The sequence below is a fragment of the Stomoxys calcitrans genome, chromosome 2, assembly GCF_963082655.1.
Source record: "Stomoxys calcitrans chromosome 2, idStoCalc2.1, whole genome shotgun sequence".
In the NCBI taxonomy this organism is placed as follows: Eukaryota; Metazoa; Arthropoda; class Insecta; order Diptera; family Muscidae; genus Stomoxys; species Stomoxys calcitrans.
In genome coordinates this window covers 85995054-86018137 of record NC_081553.1, presented here as the reverse complement: position 1 = coordinate 86018137, position 23084 = coordinate 85995054, and the positions used below count along the sequence as shown (strand labels likewise).

Sequence of the window (23084 nt, the reverse complement as noted above, 5' to 3'; positions counted from 1 at the left end):
CAGACATGAACCAACTTAGGGGAGTGGTATAAAAACAATTAAGGATTTTGTAAGTAGCATGGAATTCCTAACTTAAAATTATATAGCCTCCACCACCACGAAATATTCGTCTAAGACCCCATAAAGTATATACAATATATTCTTGATCGCCATGACATTTTAAGTCGATCAAGCCATGTCCGTCCGGCTGTCGAAAGCACGCTTACTTTCGAAGGAGTAAAGCTAGGCGCTTTAAATTTTGCACAAATAATTTTTATCAGTGTAGATCGGTTGTGATTGTATATGGGCCATATCGATCCATGTTTTGATATAACTGCCTTGTAAATCGAACTTGGATCTTGATTTCTAGAGCCACTAGAGGGCGCAATTCTCATCCGATTTGGCTGAAATTTAGCATGAAGTGTTTTGTTATGACTTCCAAAAACTGTGCTAAGTATGGTTTAAATCGGTCCATAACCTGATATAGCTGCCATATAAACCGAACTGGGGTCTTGACTTCTTAAGCCTCTAGAGGGCGCAATTTGGCTGAAACTTTGTAAAACGGCTTCTCCATGACCTTCAACATTCGTGTCCAATATGGTCAGAAGCGATCTATAGCCTGATACAGCTCCCATATAACCCGATCTCTGGATTATGCTTCTTGAGCAACTACAAGGCGCTATTCTTATCCGAATAGACTGAAATTTTACTCAATGACTTCTACTGTGGACGCTGAACACCTCGGTTCGAATCCTGGTGAGACCTTCCAAAACAACATTCAGTGCTGGTTTTCCCCTCCAACATTAGTAAAGTACTAAGCCGAGACCTCTTCAAAGAGGTGTCGCATTGCGACACGCGGTTCGAACTCTGCTTAAAAAACCAGGCCCCTTATCATTGAGATTAAACTTGAGTCGGACTGCACTCATTGAATGTGAGAAATTTGCCTGTTCCTTAGTGGAATGTTCATGAGCAAATTTGCAATTTAGAGGTGTTGTCGAAATCATGTGCAAAATGTCAAGGTCCAAACGCCTCTTGGCAGGCCTCTAATGTTGAACACCTCGGCAATTTGAAAAATTGTGCGAGATGCCGAATCTTTATTTGTGTTTCGACTTCCAAAATTTCTAACAACAAACTTTTCAGCAGTAGCAGGCTTACTTTGAAATTGCAGTTCTACTGCCGTAATAGCAGAACTACTGCTACAATAGCAGCAAAATTAACTACTAATATTCAGCACACAATATTTGCTATTTTCAGCAAAATTTTTCCTATGGGTGTAGAGACCCAAGAAGTCCAATTGTGACATTGGTTTATATGGGAGCTAAATCAGGTTTGTACCGATTTGAATCATACATAGCAAGGATGTTGGAAGTCGTAGGTTAAGTAAGGTTAAAGTGTCTACCATCAAACTCACTTAGACGTTTTCATCCATTGTGACACCACAGAAACAGGAGAAGGATGATTCTTCTTGTTCGTAAAAGCCCAAGATCCTGCGAAAGTTCACATGTGTAAATCAGACAAATACTCAATAACCTCCGCCAAATACACACCAGTGACAACCTCTTTTAGAGCCACGTTGTTTGTTGGAGAAAATGTGTGTCCACGAGTAGTTTCAGTGTTTCCTCACAAGACAATGTTCATGCATTCTCTGACTTCTGAATATATCCCACCGTAATAGGTCTCGAGAATAGGATTTTCCTTAGCCTAGAGGCCTCAGTTGTATCCTCCACGAAACTGCAGAATTCCACACAGAATTTGTTCTGAGCCTTTCTCAGCTCGCTCTTGTATTTCCTTAGCTTAGCCTTACAAAAGTCCCAATCGTGTGGTGCCCTTGTGGCTTCCGGCCTGTTGAAGGGTTGTCGGAAACCCTTTCTTAGACAACCAGTTCTGGGGTCCACCATGATATTCGATGTTTGCCCCTTGGCTTGGCACTAGAATATGCTGAAACAAGCGAGTCACTCACGACCTTAACCATTATGTCTATATCATCCGCAGTTTCCTTTTCTAGTCTAGAAAGGATAGTCGTGCAAAACGTATGCCGAAATCTATCCCAATCCGCCTTTCTGCTATTTAGTCGGGAGGCCACTTCTGCAGTATTTTCGCCAAGGCTGAAACTACTATACCGATGATCAAGTTGTGGCCATCCAACACTTCGCATATCCGTTCCACTTAGATCTTCCTATACAAAGGTAACATCTAGTACCTCCTGCCTGTTCCTAGTGTTTATTCCCTTCACCAGATTTGAACTTACAATATGTCCAATAAATAACTCACCCCTTCGTTTATGTCCGAACTTCCCCATATCTGGTGATGTGCATTAGCATCACTACAATGAGACTTATTTATTTCAAGGCTGGTTACTACTGTATCATCGGTGCTTAGCGACGGAAGAAGAAAAACATTTAGATTACTCTTTGCAAGAATATAGGCTCTGTGTCTCCCATTCCCTGTACCCTTGAGAAGTTTAAATCCAGGAATTCTAAGTCCATGAATCATTCCTCCACAATCCGATGGCTTTTGAAGAAGACCCACTTTAAAGTCTCCTGATCAGAAGGACCTTTGTGCCGCCAAAGCGGCCTTACAATGGTGGAAATTTATCTGCAGAAACCGGACCATAGTCAGGATTCAGAATTTCCACCATTGTTGCGTTAGCCTCGTCTTCTGAGTCCGCCAGAAGTTTATCCTCACAAGATTTGTTAGATCTTGGCATGATGAGCTTCCGTACGCATCCAGGAGCAGGTGAGAAAGCTGTGGAACCACTCTTCCTCAGGGCACTGGATACTTGCGGTGTGGACGATTCCTCCTTGGATGATGCACTAGCTGCTGCTGTCGAAGTACCCTTTGAGTTCTGTCCCTCCCCGCTGAGCACAATTTAAGCGGATGACCCACCAACACAGGGCTTGTTGGATCGCGTTTTGAAGCCCTCCTTTCCTGTTCTGATCGTGACAGGTGGACTTCCAGTCTCCTGCAATCCACCAGATTATAGAGATATGATCAATGTTTGACAGACAAGTGTTAAGCGACAACTGCTGAAACATCTCCTGATTCCCCAACTTCACAGCATTTATAGACCAGGTTCTACTTGTTGAATCCGTTAGACACAACTCCAACAGACTTTTTGAAGTTTGAGAGACAGCCGGAGTTAAGAACGAATACCTATGTCTCTGATCACCATCAGCCTCATTCAATCTATCAATCTTCCGGTCGGTGGTTGAAAGATTGGAATTATTGTACATTCCCTTAGTCTTCCAAATATCGATTCAGGATCTGAGGGAATACTTGGTATCCAAGCATGCGCCATTGCCTAAATCTAGTGCTGCACCTGGCCAGTTCTCACCAATCTTTTTTAGCGCACAACGATACATTTCAATTGAGCGTTGATCCCCGAAGGCACTTAATTTGTATCGGCGCCTATATCAACCTGCATCGTCGCAGGCTGAAGAAACCGAGGTAATTCCGAATGGACATCGTAGTATGCATATGACAGTCCATTAACTATTGCACTCAAATTGTTCCTAGCTAGCCAGACCTGTTCTTCTCCCTTGTCGACGACTACTATCTCCAAGATGTCCTTAGCGACATAAGCAAAGGTCCTTGGGCCCATATTACTATTGTTCCCCTTAATTCTTTTGAGCATGGGATGCCCACCAGGAACAGCAGCCTTTTGGCTGACTGCGGTGCCGTTTTCGAATCTAGCCGTGTAGCTTTTGGTGTAGGCCGTTCTTATCGATGAGAGTCTTAGGATCATTCACATCAAGTCTCTCAATAAACCTGAGAACGATGCACCTATTATTATTTCCAACTTCTTAAATGGTGTATTGGTTTGCCAAAGAATGCCGCTGGCCTAGGCAAATTAAAGGCATGCTTAGATAAAATAAGTTCGGCCTTGTTCCAAAGACTCGAACCGGGTATCTTCTTCCAATGCCCCAGTCAGCTAGTGGAGCCTGGCACAACCGCCCCACCAGTCGAGATTTCAGTAGCAGACAACATGTCTGACGCCACCACCGCAGCTGTTGGATATCCGGGGTCCATTTTAAGACTACTCTGCCACTTCACTGGAGACAGACGCAAATCATCAACCGTCTAATGGATAACACTATCGTAGCTATCCTTGAGTTTTTCTCCGAAAGTAACTACCTATTACCAGATATAGAAAAATCTTGTGGAGCAAAATAAAAATAAGCAAACTCCACTTAAAGGTTCAAACAAGAGTTGGAAGTCGTAACAAAACACAACTTGCTAAATTTTTGCCAAATGGCACAATATTCGTTTGTTTCTCTTTCGAGACGAGCTCAATGATCGTAGATTGCAAGTGGAAAAGGAAAGCCAAAGATAGCAACACACACCAAGGGCCGTGCGTTGGTATGTTGTATTTGAATTGTATTAATTGCGAAAACGCATCTATGGTCAATTACCACATTAACCACGCTCGACAACCCTGTCTAGTAGCTGTACTTTTTCCCAACGCATGTATTTTTGTGTAATGACAGACTTTTTTTCTGTGGCAATTACACTTCTTCCGTACTACACATGATTTTGTGCATCTGTTGGAAGTTGCATTGATGGCATCGACCGCTAGACAGCGGCAACGGCTCTCGCTGTTGCTCCGTGTGGCCGGGTTCGAATCCCGGCCGGGCTCTGCCAAATTTTTTCATTTTCCAAGCACAATATTTATAATGGTGACCGGTCATAACGCCCAACGGACATAATGCCTAAAAATTTTTTTAGGCGGTCATAACATCCAATTTTTATTCCAGTGTTCTGACCTCCATACAGGAGGGCTTAACGCCCAATAACAAAGATGGCAGAAAGCCCCAACAAATTAGGCGTTATGAATTTTTATAAAAATTTTAGAAATTGGTTTTATTATTTTTTCCCAAAGTAATAAAACCAAAAAACTGCAAAAACTGTAAAGTAAACCGATCGTAGCGTTTCCTATATATATAATTTTTTTAAAAAATTGTCTATAACTATGAAAATTTTAGAAAAATGCCCATAAATTTTAATTTTTTGGAAAATTTCCTATCAATATGAAAATATACACCAAACCTATAATGGAGGATATCAGAATAAAGATGCTTTGACCAATCAATAATTAATTCAGTCTATATAGTTTTCACTTACCAATTATGCATTGAAACGTTGGGCCAACTGAAGCGTCTTTGGCGGGAATTTCCGACATACCACCGATAATTAAATCAATATCCTGCCAATTGGTATAAACCGTTTTCAATTTGTCAATGTCCTAGAATAGAGAAAATAAATATTAGGCGAATAATTTCTCTATTGCAATTCAAATTGACAAATATTGTTTGAACCATTTATAGCGAATTAGTCGGAAAAGTAATAACTGCAATAATTCTTATCATTCTTACTTACCTCTGACGCTATAAATCTTTTGAAATCATTCCAATTTGTTATTTTGATGCCATTGCAAGCTTGCAAGTATTCGAAATAGGGTTGTACTCCATGATCACGTCCACGTTGTATATCAAAAGCCATGATATCACTGTGGGTGGGACGTTTACTGCCAAGAAAATCTGATACCAGCTGAAAGAAAGCAGGAAAAAAATACTATGACAGCCAAAGAAACTAATATATTGTCAGGTTAATCATACTTACACTTTCCACATAAGAGTTATCCATTTTCATGGTACGTTGTTGCAAGATGGAATTTAAAATATCATCCAACTTATTTGAGGTATAGGAGATATTGGTATTGTAGAGCTGATATTTCAAGGTAAAGATATCGGTAGACATTAGCCTATTTTCATCGTGCCCTGCTCTGGGAGATTCTGTAGTTACTTCTAATACCTGAGGAAAACTATGCAATACATCTGGCATCATTGACAAGTAGAAACGTGATGCAGCAACCGCAAATTCATTGGAAACTTGCTGGGGCTCTCCAAGATTTTCAGTCTTCATATGGGACTGGTAAATTTCCTCGGCCTCTTGAGGTCCCAAAACAATTGGCAACCATTCGTACAGAACAATACGCTGATAAATGTCTATATTTATGGCTTTGGCCCCTTGAAATAATTTCTCATCATTCCACTTAGGATATTTTTGTTTCAATTCATTGGCCAGACGATTATGATTGCGCAAGAATATGGTATAAATGGCAATGGTAAATGGATTGCTATTTACCCTAGAATCTCCAGCCATGAAGCAAGTTGAGTTACTGCCTCTCACGCAAAACTGATGCTTATCTTCTTTCACCAGAGGTAATAGCGAATTTTTGATCGTTTCATCTTGCGTTGATTTAAGATAACCATTTCTATGAGAGCGCATACGAAAACGGGCCGACTCAGTGAAGCCATAAAGTGGTGACATATCCAGATCAGCGGTGGCTTGATTGAGCTGAAAAATTGGGAATATTAAAAATGCGGTAAGTCTTCGTGTTTTCGTTGAGGATTTGTTGCAATTAAATATACAAAGTTTGTTTTATTCACCCAATTAGCCGATTTTCGCGCTTATCTTATATAAAACAAGTAAAAACGTGTTAAGTTCGGCCGTGCCGAGCTTTGGATACCCACCACGATGGATATATTAATCATCCCATTTTAATATAACTCCACCATCATATCCATAGTTATATCTAAACAGGGGTTGGTCTGGATCATATTTTATTCAGGTCCCGAGAACTCTTATATTTACAAGTAACGGTTTCAACGCAATTAAGCAATAAATCTGTTTTTATGGGAGTAAGACCCAAAATTACAACATCGGTCTATATGGAACAATATCTAAATAGTCTGATCTGAATCATATTTGGATCGGATATCGGGAGGCTTTAAATAACTCACTATTTAAAATTTTAACGATATCGGGTAATACATTAAACTTTTACGAGCTTCAGACCCTTAACCTGATCGCTGAGCGAAATCGAGTAATAAATAAAGCTTTTATGAGCTTCAGACCCTTAACCAGCAGATCGGTCTATATGACAGTTATATCTAAACATAGTCCGATCTTAACCATATTTGGGTCGCATGTCGGGAGGTTTTAAACTACTCATTGTTTCGATTTTCAACGAAATCGGACAATAAATGCAGATTTTATGGGCTTCAGACCCTTAGTCGGGAGATCGGTCTATGTGACAGCTATATCTAAATATAGTCCGATCTGAACCACATTTGAGTAGCATATCGGGAGACTAAAAATAACTAAATTTTTTAAATATCAGCGCAATCGGGTAATAAATAAAGCTATTGGGTTGCCCAAAAAGTAATTGCGGATTTTTCATATAGTCGTCGTTGACAAATTTTTTCACAGCTTGTGACTCTGTAATTGCATTCTTTCTTCTGTCAGCTATCAGCTGTTACTTTTAGCGTGCTTTAGAAAAAAAGTGTAAAAAAAGTATATTTGATTAAAGTTCATTCTAAGTTTTATTAAAATGCATTTACTTTCTTTTAAAAAATCCGCAATTACTTTTTGGGCAACCCAATATTATGGGCTTCAGACTCCTAACCGGCAGATGGGTCTATATGACAGCTATATCTAAATATAGTCCGATCTTAACCATATTTGGGTCGGATGTCGGGAGCCTTTAAGCAACTTACTGTTTAAAATTTCTGCGATATTTGGTAATAAATAAAGCTTTTATGAGTTTCAGACCCTTTATAAGCAGATCGGTCTAAATGGCAGCTATATCTAAATATAGTCCGATCTCAACCATATTTGGGTTGGATTACGGGAGGCTTAAAACAACTCAGTGTTTGAGCCTAAGACACTTTATCGGCAGGTCGCAGCAGCTATATCCAAATATGGTCCGATTTAGCCCGTTCAAGAACTTAACCTGCGTGCTGCAAAAAGACGTATCTGTACCGAATTTCAGCTCAATATCTCAATTTTTAAAGGTTGTAGAGTGATTACAACAGACGGACAGACACACGGACATCTTAAAATCGGCTTGAAATTTTACGACGACCCGAAATGTATACTTTGTAGGGTCGGAAATGGATATAAATAGATGTGTTGCAAAGGGAATGACTAAATAAATATGCCCCCTATACTATGGTGGTGGGTATAAAAATCAATTTGTGTTTGTTTGTTGTGTATAGACTCACAGATTGTGTAGGATGGTCTGGAAGGAAAGGCTATATAATTTTTTGATTTCGATGGAAGGGTGGATCCTTCCCCTTATACCAAAAACACCACCCAAAATCAAAAGTGGACCGATCGGGACAATATGGGTATCAAATGAAAGGTATTGAAGAGTAGAACACGAATATGGTTTTCAAAATTCGGTCCAAGTACCCAGGAAGTCGCCCTAACCCCCAAACTCCTCCAAGCAGTCAAATTAAACGTTCATATCAATATGGAGCTCAATTGTAGGGTATTCGGAATTAGATTACGATTCAGGCATACAAAATCCGATCGAAGTATTGGGGATCTCCCCACCCGCCCAAAAACGCCCCAAATGAGCATATTAACCAATCATGACTATATTCGACTGGGTTTGTTTGTTTGTTCCGTAGACTTAAAAAAGGCTGAAACGATTTTCATAAAATTTTCACAGTTTGTGTAGGTTGGTCTGGAAGGAAACAGAGGCTATATAATTTTTTGATTGGGGCGGACCCTCTCCCTTACCCCAAAAAACACCACCAAAATTAAAATGTACCGATAGACACAATATGGGTATCAAATTAAAGATATTTGATATTATGAAACGAATATCGTATTAAAATTTGGGTCCAAATACACAGTCGCCCTAACACCAAAACTCCTCTAATCTGATATGTCAATATGGGACTCAAATGAAAAGTATTCGGCAGTAGATTACAAATATGGCAATTAGAACCAAAGTAATGGGAGTTCACCCCAACCCCAAATATCCCCAAATGGGCATATTATTCGACAATGGCTATATGGGACTCAAATGAAAGGTATTTGGGAGTAGATTACGAAAGTGACATTAAAATTTGCGTTCAATTCTAGGTGGCGCTTTTTCCCCTAAAAATACGTCAAATAGATTAATTATGACATTATGGGACCCAAATGAAATGTATTTGAGAGTAAAAAACGAATCTAATATTCAATTTTGGAGCCAAGTCTTTGGGGGTACGCCCTAAAGTTGGGGAGTGAATTTCGTTTTCGACTATAGTAGTATTGCGCTAAAATCAACGATATTTGGGAGTAAAGGACAAATTTGGTATCTACTTTCATGGTAAAGAGCCGATGGCCGCTTCAGCCCCAAACCCCGCTCCAAATGGTTCATATTTACCAATCATGGGAATATAGGGCTCAAATTTAAGGGATTTGGGAGTAGAGCACGAATTACAGTAACCTAAAACAAAACATGATATCTTAAGTTCGGGTCGAGTGCCTCGGGGTCCGTCCAAAACCCGCCAAATGCATATATATAGACCAATCATGACAATAAAGAGCTCAAACGAAAGCTACCTGGGAGAAAAACAATTTAATATCCAATTGAAGAGCTGTATATTTGGGTAGCCACCCCACCCCAAAATACCATGGTCGGCTGGTATTTACCGACCATGGACCATATAGAAGCTATTTGGGAGTAGAGTACGAAATTGGTACGTATTTTTGGCACAAAGACCTTGGGGTCTACCCCACCCTCAAACAAAACTTATTTACCGATCATTCTAATATTGGACTCATACAAATTTTTGAGATCAGAGTACGAAGCTTATATTTATTTTAAGGGCCAAGTGTCTGGGTGGCCATCCCACCCCAGAAATACCCCTAAACCGAAAATATTTACCAATACGGTAACATAGGACTCAAAAGATAGGTATTTAGGAGTAGAGTAAAAATTTGCCCATGAACCAAGTAGGGGCAAACGTCTCACACATCAATAAGTGCTTTTCGATTCAAGTTTAAACTCAATAAGTCCAAGTCCGAACGGCGTGTCGCAGTGTGACACCTCTTCGGGGAGAATATTTTTACATGACCATGCATGGCATGGCACCTCACAAATGCCGCCAGCATTAAGATCGGATAACAACCCCTTAACATTTTTCTGATGTTCTCACCACTATTCGTACGCTAGTGTTCAGCCTCATAGGCGGACATGGGCTACAGTGGCACGAATTCGATATCCACATTCAAGTGTCCCCACGCAAAAAGAGATATTAGAGAGTTAAAGAAGGCGGTTCGGCTAATTTTGTATAAAGAAAAATGATTATTAAGTGCCTTGCCTTATCTAAGTCTGTTTATCGCCGATTTTTAATGGCATTGTTGGTAAGCGTAAAAAAGAGACACCATCATTCAATCTGGATGACTATGACTAAAAGAGGAAGAATGCGGCACATTTATACAATGATTAAACGTTCTGGAAAGCAAAAACAATTATGAGCTCCGAGAAACATTTACTAATAAATACAAATACATTTTTGTTTTGTTTAGTTGATATTTGATTTTACTGGATGTGTGTTAATGTTGATCAACGTTAAATTATTAATCATTTAGCGCAAAAAGCGTTTCATTTGTCCATAAGCTAACGAATCCACTAGATTGGCAAATATAACATACCATAAAAATTAAGAGCTAAAGTTCAAACCGTAGTTTTTCATGAAAAAATCAAAGCTGAGTCCTAAGGGAAACCCTTGGTCTTGCCAGAATAGGCTGCCCCATTAAGGATTTAGGTATAGGGTTCTTCACATAAGGTTCTTCAGATTCTGGACCCAACTAAAATTGTTTTCAAGGGTTTCTCAAAAAATATCTAAAGTTGTTAAGTATCCCGCTTTGCAAAAGAATACGAGACGTTTGGAAGCGAAGATTAAAGAAACATTTCTTTTCAATATTGAAAACAAGTCAATATAAGTAATAGGAGCCGGCATCCTATTATTGATATTGGAGTTCCATCCCCTCATCTCCGTTACTTACTTGTTCTGGAGCAGCAAATGTACATTTATTCCCAACCGCTAAAGCACTGCGCACATAATTGAGACATGTTGTCAAACCATATCGATTGCTAGGGTCAACGCTAGTAAGTGGAGCACAAGCGGGATGAAAATGCCTTGGCTGCAGTTTGTAGTTTTGCACATTACAACATTCTATGGGATAGCCATTACCTAGGAAAGTGAAAAACAATATTAATTTTAAATTAAAAATTTTTAAACACAATTTTTATTTTGTTAGGTTAGGTTGAAAAGAGGGTGCAAATATTAATCCGCCCCATACCACTATGGACATACACCTAAGCCTCTAATCGGCTTGTTTTGCGCTCTAAATAATAACAAGAAAGAGCGTGCTCATAGAAATTTTTTCAAAATTGCAAGCGCCTAGCTTTACTCCTGCGAAAGTTGGCGTGCTTTCGACAAACAGACGGACGGATATTGCACGATTGACTTAAAATGTCATGACGATCAAGAATATATATACATTATCTTAAACGAATATTTCGAGATGTTACTAACGGAATGACGAAGTAAATGTACTCGCATCCTATGGTGGAGTATATAAAAAGTAGCCCCGAAAATGAAAATCTAAGTTGGGAATTCCGTGCTACTTACAATATTCTTAATTGTTTTCCATAACACGCCCCTAAGTTGGTTCATGTATGGTATTGTGTCCCCACCTAAGTACCGGCGTCTATTGGCCGCAACACGCATGCTATCACTTGCAGAACCGATTTTGCATAAGTGAGCTCGCAGTCCTATGTGTTGTGATACCGAAAGCTATATTGACCTCCTTCTCACTTCCTTTCAGTAATAGCCTCGTCTTCTCACGATTCGGATCCCCCCGTAGGATTTTCGCCGTCCTACCGACCGTTACGCTATTCCACAGTGTTACAAAGGTCAATAACCAAGTTTATTGACAACAGTCCTCTGGCCTTCACTGCAAAATCTTCGGTCCTTTTATCCCTCCTACTCCGCTATGGCCCGGCACCCAAACGATGCGGATCGTGCCATCTTCAGAGAGGGCATTAATCTCCTTCTTACACTCCACGACCTAACTTCCTTTCAGTAATACCCTCGTCTTCTCACGATTCGGATCCCACGTAGGATTTTCGCCGTCCTACCGACCGTTTCGCTATTCCACAGTGCTACAAGAGCGTTCTTAACTCACGCCCTTAACTCGGACTGCGTCGCCCCCAAAGGCATCGGGTTAACCACGTTTATTTCAGTAATAGCCTCGTCTTCTCATGATTCGGATCCCCCGTAGGATTTTCGCCGTCCTACCGACCGTTACGCTATTCCACAGTGTTACAAAGGTCAATAACCAAGTTTATTGACAACAGTCCTCTGGCCTTCACTGCAAAATCTTCGGTCCTTTTATCCCTCCTACTCCGCTATGGCCCGGCACCCAAACGATGCGGATCGTGCCATCTTCAGAGAAGGCATTAATCTCCTTCTTCCACTCCACGACCTAACTTCCTTTCAGTAATACCCTCGTCTTCTCACGATTCGGATCCCACGTAGGATTTTCGCCGTCCTACCGACCGTTTCGCTATTCCACAGTGCTACAAGAGCGTTCTTAACTCACGCCCTTAACTCGGACTGCATCGCCCCCAAAGGCATCGGGTTAACCACGTTTATTGACAGCAGTTCTCTGGCCCTCACTGCATAATCGTCTGCCTTACTCCGCTATGGCCCGGCACCCAAACGATGCGGATCATGCCATCTTCAAAGAAGGCTTTAATTTCCTTCTTACACTTCAAGACTTTTCGTGACCTTACCGTTCTGGTTGTTATTGCCCTTATGGCCAGTTTACTGTCCGTAAAAATATTCATACTCGACGTCCTCGCGTTAACGCCACACCACCTCATTGCATTCCGTGATCGCTCCAACTGGACCCGATCCACACGGTACTGGTCTAAGCATTGGGTCAGTGTGTCGGTCCGCACAGTGTTAAAAGCCCCCTCGATGTCAATGCATACCGCCAATGTGTACGTCTTGGCATCGAAGAATTTTTTTGTTTTACGCACAACCTCGTACAGGGCAGACTCCACCGACCTTTATCATGTGGATACCATGAATAACCATGGAATACGTTCCATGGTTTTAAGTAGAAAGGACATAAGCCCTATGTAGGCCTATGGTGCCGCATAACTGCCTTACCGGGCTTGGGTATAAATACCATCCTTGCGCCCTGCTAGGCTTTCTGTGAAAATAGTGGCAAGATGAGGCGCCATATAGTCGTCCTCCTTTTGTAGTAACGCCGGAAATTTTCCATCAGGTCCTGGTGACTTAAATGGTTGGTAGGCCCTCAAGGCTTCCTTGATCATATATTCCGTTATGATAAACCTTCGATCAACCTCATTATTCCAAGATTCCGGTGTCTCCATGAGTCACGTCGTAACCTGTGGAAGATGCATTTTCATCAAAAGCGCCAACGTGCTCTCGCTCCCATGTCGTCTACTAACATTTCAGTTTGGACATGGGTTTTTGAGAGACACTTTTTAATATTGGCCAGGAGGCACGTCTTGCCTCTCTGGTAATCTTATTGTATTCCTTGAGCCGTGTGAAATACACATCCCAGTAAACTTCCGCTTTTTTACGACGTGCCCTACAGACCTCTTTCCCAATGTTGCAAATCTCCCCGGTCATCCAGGGTTTTTCTTGGGCTGATTTCCTTTCTCGAAGAAGACAACTAGCATAGTTGTCTGCATAGAATAATTGGTAGTTGATAAGGTTCAGTCCAAAAACTTTGTTCCGGATCGTCTATGGCTTCTGAATTAAGGCAATGTGAATCTTGCCCTTGCTGATTTTCTCCATCAGAGCGTTAGTAGCTGTCCGGTGGCGGTTTATCTGCATGACCTCAATCAATGGTCCTCCATTAAATGGAGTTCTTGAGATTGGGTGATGGTCTCATCGTCTGCTCCCTGTTCTTTAGGCTGCATTGAGTTTCCCGTCACTGCACTGCCTGATGTTCTAATATTAGGATCTTTGTCTATCCTAGTCTTCCGAATCTTGAGAAAGTCGGTAATGGTTTCATTATCGGTTCCCTGTTTGTTAGTCTACCGTCCCTGCACTGCCTGATGTTCCAATATTGGGATCTTTGCCTATACTAGTCTTCGAAATCTTGAGTAAATGGGCTTCTTGGAAGTAGGTTATGGACTCATCGTCTGCCTCCCGTACGTTAGGCAGCATTGAGTTCTCTGTCACTGCACTGCCTGATGTTTTAGCATTAAGATCTTTATTTATCCTAGTCCTCCAAATCTCGAGAAAGTCGTTGATGGTTCCGTCGTAGCGTCCCTGTTTGTAAGGCTGTTATGGGTATCTCGCCCCTGCACTGCCTGACTTTTAGTATTAGGATCTTTGCTTATCCTAGTCTTCCCAATATTGAGAGAGTCGGTGATTGTCTCGTCGTCGGCCCTCTTTGCTCGTTTAAGACTTCCATCATGCGTTCCGTCACGATTTCGGCGCCCACATTCTTGATGAAGACCGTCGCCTTTGTGAGCTGTAGGATGTCCATCTTTCTCAGAAGGTCGAGCTTTTGCAAGGTCGATACTTCCAACGAGCTTTCATCTCTGTTCCGTAATGGCTGTGGCATCCTTTTGGAAGTCACAGTCCTCCATGAAGACTCAAGGGCCGTGCGCGCTTCCTTCGTTGCTGCTCAGACTTTGTCTACCTCCGCAGGACACGGTTGGGAGTCTCCATTTCGTAGGGGCTGGCTTGGTCATCCCAGGGTACTTGAAAGCGTGGCGCTCTTTTTCTTCTACAGCGTTTTGGCAATGTTATGCACTTCGGGAGATCTGATTCTCTTTCCGGCTTCCGTAGAAGTGCCTGAAATGTCAGTCCTATACCTTCCAGCATCCTGCCCGATTGCGCTGCCAGTACATACTCCTCTGTTTCCTTCTTCATTCCCGGATCGCTTTCTCGGTCTGCTTGTGAGCTACGCAAATTCATCGCTCACTTCTGCCGTCATCCCGCTGCCCTCATCTTTCGGTTCGGCTGCGACGGCTGTTTCGTTGACACTGTTGCTGCCTGAATCTGAATCGGAAACACCATCTTTACTTAAAGGCTGGGGACGAACTGTGCATCCCTCTGGTTTTTCCGTCCTCATTTGTTAGTCTGACGACTAGTGTGCGCTTGAAGCATTACTCCTGACTACAGATTTTAAGACACCTATAGGAGGGGACGACAACATGCTACGGTCTGATGCTACCGCCGCAGCTGTTGGGTCTTTGGAATCCTACTCCTGAAAGGCTTTGAAATTTTTCCTAATAGGTACCTTTACCGAGATGCGGTTTTTTTTCGAGGAACGAAATGAAAGCACCTCCGCTCTACTGAACGGTTACTTAATGCCACAAAAATTTCCTACGAATATAATTTCCCTAATTTTTTTTTAACTTTTACAAAATTTCCCATCATTTCAGTTAACTTACTCATTGATGTAACCACTGTTTTACTAAGATCCGACGCAACAAACTGAGCCCATTGGACCACAGCTAAATTTCGATGATTATCTCCTGCAATGAATTCTTTTTTCATTGCTTGATCACACAATTCATTGCTTATGCTTAGCGGAGTGGGAAGATTACTCGAAAACATCTACAAGTGGCCAAATGTTATAAAAGTCCAGTTAAAATGGGCAATCAATCAACTTACCTGATAAAATCCATCGGTATAATGTCTTGGCAATAGTCTTCTAAAGGCATAGTGTCCGTTATATCGCGTTGTTCGAACATTTTCACATTCTTGCCACAATTCACTATTTCTTGGCAGATCAATGCCACTCAATATTGCCTCACATCTTTCACCGGGTATTCCGTTTGTAGCGCATTTACTATTGTAGATGTATAGGGAAGATTTAAGAATTTTATCTGCTATCTCACTGTCCTCTTTAGCTTCATCATTGGGCAAAGTGTCCAATAGTTGGACATGGGATATGGTGTTGTTGTGGACAGTGACATTTGCATTGCAAAGACGTAATTCAAGCCTAGGTTAAGAATGTTATGTGTTTTAGTTATTGTAATAAAGCAAACAATGGAAATCTTAAATAACTCAAAAGACAAAAAGCAAAAAAGTTCGTCCGGGCCGAATCCATTACCATGGTTTTGCAATAAATAACACAGTCATATGTGGATTTCACGTAACAAACTTTCGCCAAATCGGACACAAATTAGTGAAAACAGCAAAAATGTTTGCTGTAACAGCAAAAAGTCTGTTGAAAATGGAACAGCAGTAATTTGTTGCTAAAACAGCAAAAATATATATTATATTCCGTCTTATCATTCAACTTTACAACATTTTTTTTGAATTTTCCACACCTTGTCGCAAGCTTTACTCTGGTGGATGAGCGGCTAGCCACAATTCGCATAAAAGCCAAATTCTTCAACATCAGCCTTATGACCGCTACCCCGCCCATGATATGAAAATAGTCCTGGTAGATTTTGATGCGGAGATAGGGAAGGAATACATCTTTGGTCCAACACTCGGAAAGTTTAGCCTCCACAAGATAACTTCCGATAAAAGTTGAGGCTAGTAGATTTGACCGCGACAAAGAAACGTGGCAGTTAGCAGCACCAGATTTCAACGTAAAAAATATTCACAAAGCCGCATGCCTGTCATCTGATCAGAACATGAGGAACCAAATTGATCACGTTGTAATAGATGGAAGGCATTCAAACATCTTGTAGATGTACGATCGATCCGTGGAGCGAAGAGATTCTAGTCATTACCTTGTTGCCGCAAAGGTTCGCACACGTTTGAGCATGGCTAGAAAAATTCGATCTGACACTGCACGAAAGCTGGACATTGAAAAGCTGCAAACACAGCAGATGGCAACGGCATACACCACTCGACTGACCTAACTGCTTGATGAAAGCACTCCTTGTTCCGATTGTATAATGAGTGGCAATCAATGAAAAGTGCCGCGAAATCCATACTTGGGTACCAGAAGCCTCCTCAAGAAATCCATTGTACGACCAAGAGTGTCGAGATGCTACTGAAGCCAAGAATGCGGCGTACAGAGCAACCCTTATCAGTAGCAACGTTCCAAATGATGGAGAGGTATCGGGAGAAAAGGAGAGAGGAAAAACGTCTATTCCTCAGAAAGAAAAAGGAAATGGAAAGATGTGAGTGTGAGCGAACTGAGATGTACAGGAGTCAGAATGAAGTCCGGAAATTCTGAATTAAGAATTAAACATCAAACTGATGGCTTAGGTGCAGGCACATCCTCCTTTCAGATACAAAGAAAGAAATCTGATAACTGACACAGATACCGTGCGGAGGATATGTAAAGAACATTTTACCCAACTGCTAGTGTCCGACGATGGAAGCGAAGAGGATACCGCAGAACCAATCCCTGATGATGCCATAGAATGTTTACCTCTTAGTCACGCTGATAAGACGTATGCCTCTGCGCGATCTGGCTAGAAGAACGCATACCCGATGATTGGAACCTCTGCATACTATGTCCCGTACACAAGAAAGGAGACAAGACGGAATGAACCAACTAAAGAGGAATAAGTCTCCTCCCCAACGCTTAAAAGATATTATCAAGCATGCTGTGTGAAAGATTTAAACCTAAAGTCAATGAGATATTTGGGTCCTATCAATGCCTGGTTAATCCAACCCAGACCCGATATTCACACTGCGCCAAGGAAAAAATGCATTTTACAGAGCGCACCTCCGATTTCGCTGAAATTTGGTATGTAGGTGTGGGTTGACCCCAGGAATACGAACCAGAAGTCCGTATTTGGGGCAAACGTCCCTGGGCCAACCGAGGGACCAAAAGCCACCCATCGGGACGAAGTGGACCAACCTAGGCAATATGGGTATTAAATGAAAGGTATTGTCGAGTAGATTACGAATATGTAAAAACATGCCTAACATTAGGAGGGATGGAACAAATTTAAATAAATCGGGGGTGCACCCTGTAATGTGCATTTTCCCTGCGCCAAATCCTGGTAGCATAATACTGGCAAACAGATGCTACTATGGTTGAAGTAATCAGGCCACCTCTCGACAGGTGAAGATTACACTATACAAAACACTGATACTACCCGTGCTGTTATACGGTTCTAAAGCATGGCCACTTGTGAAAGCAGACGAGGCAGTGCTTGCAGTGTTTGAGAGAAACATTCTTCGTAAAATATATGAACCAGTTTGTGTTAATGGAAAATATAGGCGTCGTATTATAACTTAGTGCAGAAGGAAGAGAGATAGATCCATTGATAAGTATTCCGATCGACTCAGAATCACTTTCTGATTCTGTCTGTCTGTCCATGTTAATTTGTGTACAATGTATTGGACGCAGTTTTCGTCCAATCGTCTTAAAATTTAGAAACGAAGCCTATTGAAATAAAAAAAATCGGTTCGGATTTGCATATAGCTCCCATATAAATGTTCATCCGATATGCAGTGATAATGCAATAAAATGGTCATTTGTCAACCGATTATTAGGCAGGAAGGATCTGTTTTTGACTCTCGGCATTACTGGTGAATTTCATGGAAATCGGTTCAAATTTAGATATAGCTGCCATATATGTATACTGCCCGATTTTCACTCCAAGAGCCACTACAAGCGCATTTATTGACCAATCTTGCCAAAACCTTGTACAACACTTTCCTCGACGACTACCACAATATCTAAAAAGTTTGGTCGAAATCAATTCAGATTTAGATATAGCTCCTATATATATGTTCGTCTGATTTTCAGATATATTGCAATAAAGTGCTCTTTCTTTCCCTCGAAATTTGGCTGGAAGGATGTCCTTATGTCTTTTAATATTATCTTAATATGACTGGCGAATTTCATAGAAATCGATTCAGATTCAGATATAGGTGCCATATATTCATATTACGCGATTTTTACTCCAAGAGCCACTGCAAGCGCCAATCTTGCCAAAATTTTGTACAACGCTTTCCTCGACGACTACCACAATATCTGGGAAGTTTGCTCGAAATCCGTTCAGATTTAGATATAGATCCAATTATACGAGGGTTTCCTTTTATATTTCGGGATTGGACAACCATTGTGATGCAATCTGCCAACTGACAGCTCTATCGTAAAGCTTGATATTTTTGAGATTGTACGTACTTAGAACGTTTTGACATACGAGCGCTATTTGTGTTGTTTACAGTAACTTAAAAGATTTATCTCGCCCAAAAAATGGAATTAAATCGTGAAAATTTTCGTGTGATTATTTTTTACAACTTTCAACATGGATTAGCTCAACAACAGTGCATCGTTGACTTGATGGAGTTTCTTCGCCAAAAATTTAATTAAGCCTACGATACACTGTTGTCCCGATGGTATGGAGAATTCAACCGAGGTCATAGTTCACTCCAAGACGAAGGTCGTCCAAAATCAGTTGCTGTTCCAAAAACCATTGATGCTGTGCGCCAACTGATATTGCAAGATCGTCATGTCACCTATCGTGAGATTGGGACATCCTTAGGCATTAGTGGGAGTAGCGTACATTCAATATTGCATGAGCATTTGACAGTCAAAAAAAATTTTTTCGCATTAGATCTCACACAATTTGTCAATACCTCCAAAAATACAAAACAACTGCATTTTTGAGCACTCAAAATATCGATTTGATGAATCATCCGCCGTATTGTCCTGACTTGGCACTGAATGACTTCTTTTTATTCCCGTATGTAAAAAATAAAACGAGAGGTCAACATTTTTTGACACATGTGAAGAAGCGGTTGATGTGTTCAGAATGCATGGTTTGGATATAACTCAATCAGAGTGGCAAAAGTGCTTCGAAAATTGGTTCAAATGCATGCAAAAGTGTACAGATCTTTATGGGAAATATTTTGAAAAACAATAAAGCTATTTTCGATGACTAATGTTTGTTTTTGTGTTCTCTCTAATCGCGAAATAAAAAAGGCAACCCTCGCACGTTTGTCAGATTTTGGTTAATTTCCAATAATGTTGTCATTTGTCAACCGTAGTTGTTTGAACATATTAACTCGAAATTTGATACGGATTGTTTAATAATCCATTTGAAAACATCTGCCGAGGTCCATCAAAATTGGTTCAGAAATTGGATATAGCTCCCACATTGTACTTTGCCTTTCCTTACTGGTTTCAATTTGAATTTTCGTTTTTAACAAAATTTGAATTTTTCCCCTATTTTTGTAATGCATATCAGAGGCATGAAAGTGGAAAATGACTTATGTGTAAATACAGCTTGAAAAAGAACAGATTGAAAAAACTATAAGAAAAAAAAACGAATAAAGATATCTTAGTAATTCTTTGAGCAATTTCGAAACTTGGAAATCAAATGAAGATTTGGCAGCCCAGCAATTTTTCGAAATGTAGAGGTGACCAACTTTAGGGGCCTGTCAGGAGGCGCCCAGACCTTCTAGGGCCTTGAAATTTTGTACATGATCTCGGTAAACCCTTAGCTTCAACAAAATTAATAATTTCAAATTCTGAAATGGTATATTTTTTCTCTACTTTTTTTCGATATTCTCCCACTGTGCGTTGGTTAAAATGTTGGGGCCTCTGAACCACGAGCTTATCAAAAACCAACCATTACGTTCAAATTTTTCCCCTTTGACATCGTTTTCCTAGCAGAAGCATGATTTAAATGTCAGCAAATTCAATTCTTGGAAAAACACATATTTCTTTCATTTGTTTTCTTAAAGTAACTCATTATCAGTTGCATGGGTATTGGCTTACGTAATTCGGAAATAAACAAAATACATTGTTACGCCTAAGAAACAAGCCATTTTAAAATTTCCATGTTTGTAAATAATATTTTTAAACATAAACAAAAGGGGTTTACCTCTTTTCCTGATTATCAGACTCTATACCACGGCGTACAAAATCCAACCACTCATCTGAACTTATAGATTTAATAGCATCAGATTCGGATTTGGAAATTACTAGGGGAGCTGGAGATAACACAAAAATGAGAGAACATTATCAGGTGTTATCTGGACCACACCGGTTAAGTCCATTGCAATTTACCCGATTTGAAATTTGCAAGAGCCGAAGCTAAAAGACCAGAAGTTAAGATCGTTGGTGTAAAAAATAGCACCATCCAAAATGTTGAAAACTCCATGGTTTTTTTTTCAAATTTCACCAAAAGAAAATTTTTATGTTTTGATTGATTTTCACTTAGCAAACACCTAAAATTTTTGTTTTGATTTTTTTTTATTGGCTTAAATTAATGTTTTTTTCGAATGTGTTTTAACTTGTTTCAACACTTTTGCTCTGAACAATTTTCTTTTGGAACTATTTTGAAATTTCACACCTTTCAGATGTTATCTTCGATATGATTGTCTCTTTTCTTAGATAAAGATTTTTATTTATATTGGATTTTTGTGTTTAATTTTTCTCCTCGAAAACAGCACGCAATACCTCCGACAACACAGCCACTACCATTGCAGCTACTCCTCCACTACTCAACTGCAATAGTAACCGAAATATTTCTTTGTTCCCCGAACTGATTTTCTGAGTTCTGTAATGCAATTCGATGAGACAGACGCGATCGGAATGACAATTTTAGTGTGTATGTTGTTTTTAAAATGCAGCGCCAAAATCGATTTAATGGAAGAATTGCATTTGGTTTTTGTTTTGGGACTCTCTCTGAGAATAACAAATACTTATATTTCCAACCGTCCGTCTGTCTGTCCAGCGGTGATGTTCAAACTGCCCGCTGCCACTTTAATCTCTCTTTGTGGTCGTTGTACGCCTCCAGCACCAGTAATAGGCAGTTGTAATCTATCAATACGTCGAGATGACCAACCTTTACTGATTGGAAGAAATATGAATGCATAATGAGGCACTTTGTTTCTGTATCTAAAGCGCACGTTCATGACAACAGCAATGTTTACACAAAAACATACTGTCTACTCGAAGATTGTTTTTGAGGTGATAGATTTCCTGGATTTCACTAATGCTAGAAATAAATTAACTACTCCAGAAAACTACATCGAAATTGAATCCCTAATAGTTTTGAGAAAAATTTAATTCAAAGAAGATTTTTCTATGCCGGCCCGTCTGTCTGTCACAAGTATGAAATTTCTGCATAAACATTTTACAGAAAAAGGAACATTGGGATTGTCATTGGGCCGAATAGGCTCATATTAGATATAGCTGCCATATAAATCGAGCTTACTTCTTGGATATCTATTGGACTAGGTTAGGTTAGGTTGAAAAGAGGGTGCAAATATTAATCCGCCCCATGCCACTATGGACACCTAAGCCAGTAAACGGTTTGTTGTGCGCTCTAAAACTGTAAAGTAACCTCTAAAAAGAAAATATTAAGTTTGGAATTTCGTGCTACTTACAAAATCCTTACTTGTTTTCCATACCACTCCCATAAGTTGATTCATGTCTGGTATTGTGTCTCCACCTACGTGCCGGTATCTGTTAGAGGCCAAAGCCGGTCAATGACAAAGGAAATGGTCCAACGTCTCATCATCTTCCCCGCAAACCCTAAACATGCTATCACTTGTCGCCCCGATTTTACATAAGTGAGCTTGTAGCCCTATGTGTCCCGTTATTATAGTAAAAGCTATACTGATCTCCTTCTTACTTTCTTTCAGTATCTCACGATCTGGATCCCCCGCATAGAATTTTCGCCGTCCTACCGACCATTTCGCTGTTCCACAATGTTGCTTGCACATTCGTTGCCCACTCCCTCAACTCGGACTGCTTCGAACCGAAAGGCTTCGGGTTAACCAAGTTTATTGACGGCAGTTATTGGCCTTCACCGAAAAATCGTCTGCCCTTTCATTCCCCCTTACTTCGTTATGGGCCGGATTTTCCCATCCTCTGAAAATTATGGGGATTTTGCTATCCTCAGAAAAGGCGTTAGTCTCCTACTTACGCTGCAAGACTGTTCGCGACCATACCGTCCTAGTTGCTATTGCCCTTATGGCGATTCTACTGTCGGTAAAGATGTTCACACTCGACGTCCTCACGTTAGCACCACACCACTTCACACATTCCGTGAACGCCTGGATCTCCGCTTGCAGGACCGTATTATGATCCGGCAGTCTAAAACCGATCTCAGTCCCTGGGTTCTCATTGTAGACCCCCAGGCCCAATCTGTCCTCTAGCTTTGATCCATCCGTGTAACATGATCTTCCAGATGGCAATACTAGGGTTCCGTCAATCCAAGATGGTGCCGATGGCAGCAGTGCCTTGCACTCGACTTCAAGGTTCATCTCAGGTATCTGATCGGAAACCTCTTCTCTTCCTTCCAGGGTTCCTATCTG

The 23084-nt window shown here is 40.7% G+C and overlaps 1 protein-coding gene across 1 annotated transcript in view; it reads right to left on the bottom strand.

Annotated features, from left to right (window-relative positions):
• Positions 1-21586, bottom strand: part of LOC106082182 (chorion peroxidase) — a 42236-nt gene extending 20650 nt beyond the window's left edge. The window contains exons 1-8 of the mRNA XM_013244548.2: positions 20827-21586; positions 20642-20750; positions 15501-15831; positions 15278-15443; positions 10831-11018; positions 5599-6336; positions 5356-5526; positions 5101-5221 (exon numbers count right to left, since the gene is read on the bottom strand). Of these exons, the coding sequence (XP_013100002.1) occupies positions 5101-5221; positions 5356-5526; positions 5599-6336; positions 10831-11018; positions 15278-15443; positions 15501-15831; positions 20642-20750; positions 20827-20920 (1918 nt within the window). The 5' untranslated portion in view covers positions 20921-21586. The remainder of the gene's footprint in view (positions 1-5100; positions 5222-5355; positions 5527-5598; positions 6337-10830; positions 11019-15277; positions 15444-15500; positions 15832-20641; positions 20751-20826) is intronic.
• Between the last annotated feature and the right edge of the window lie 1498 nt (positions 21587-23084).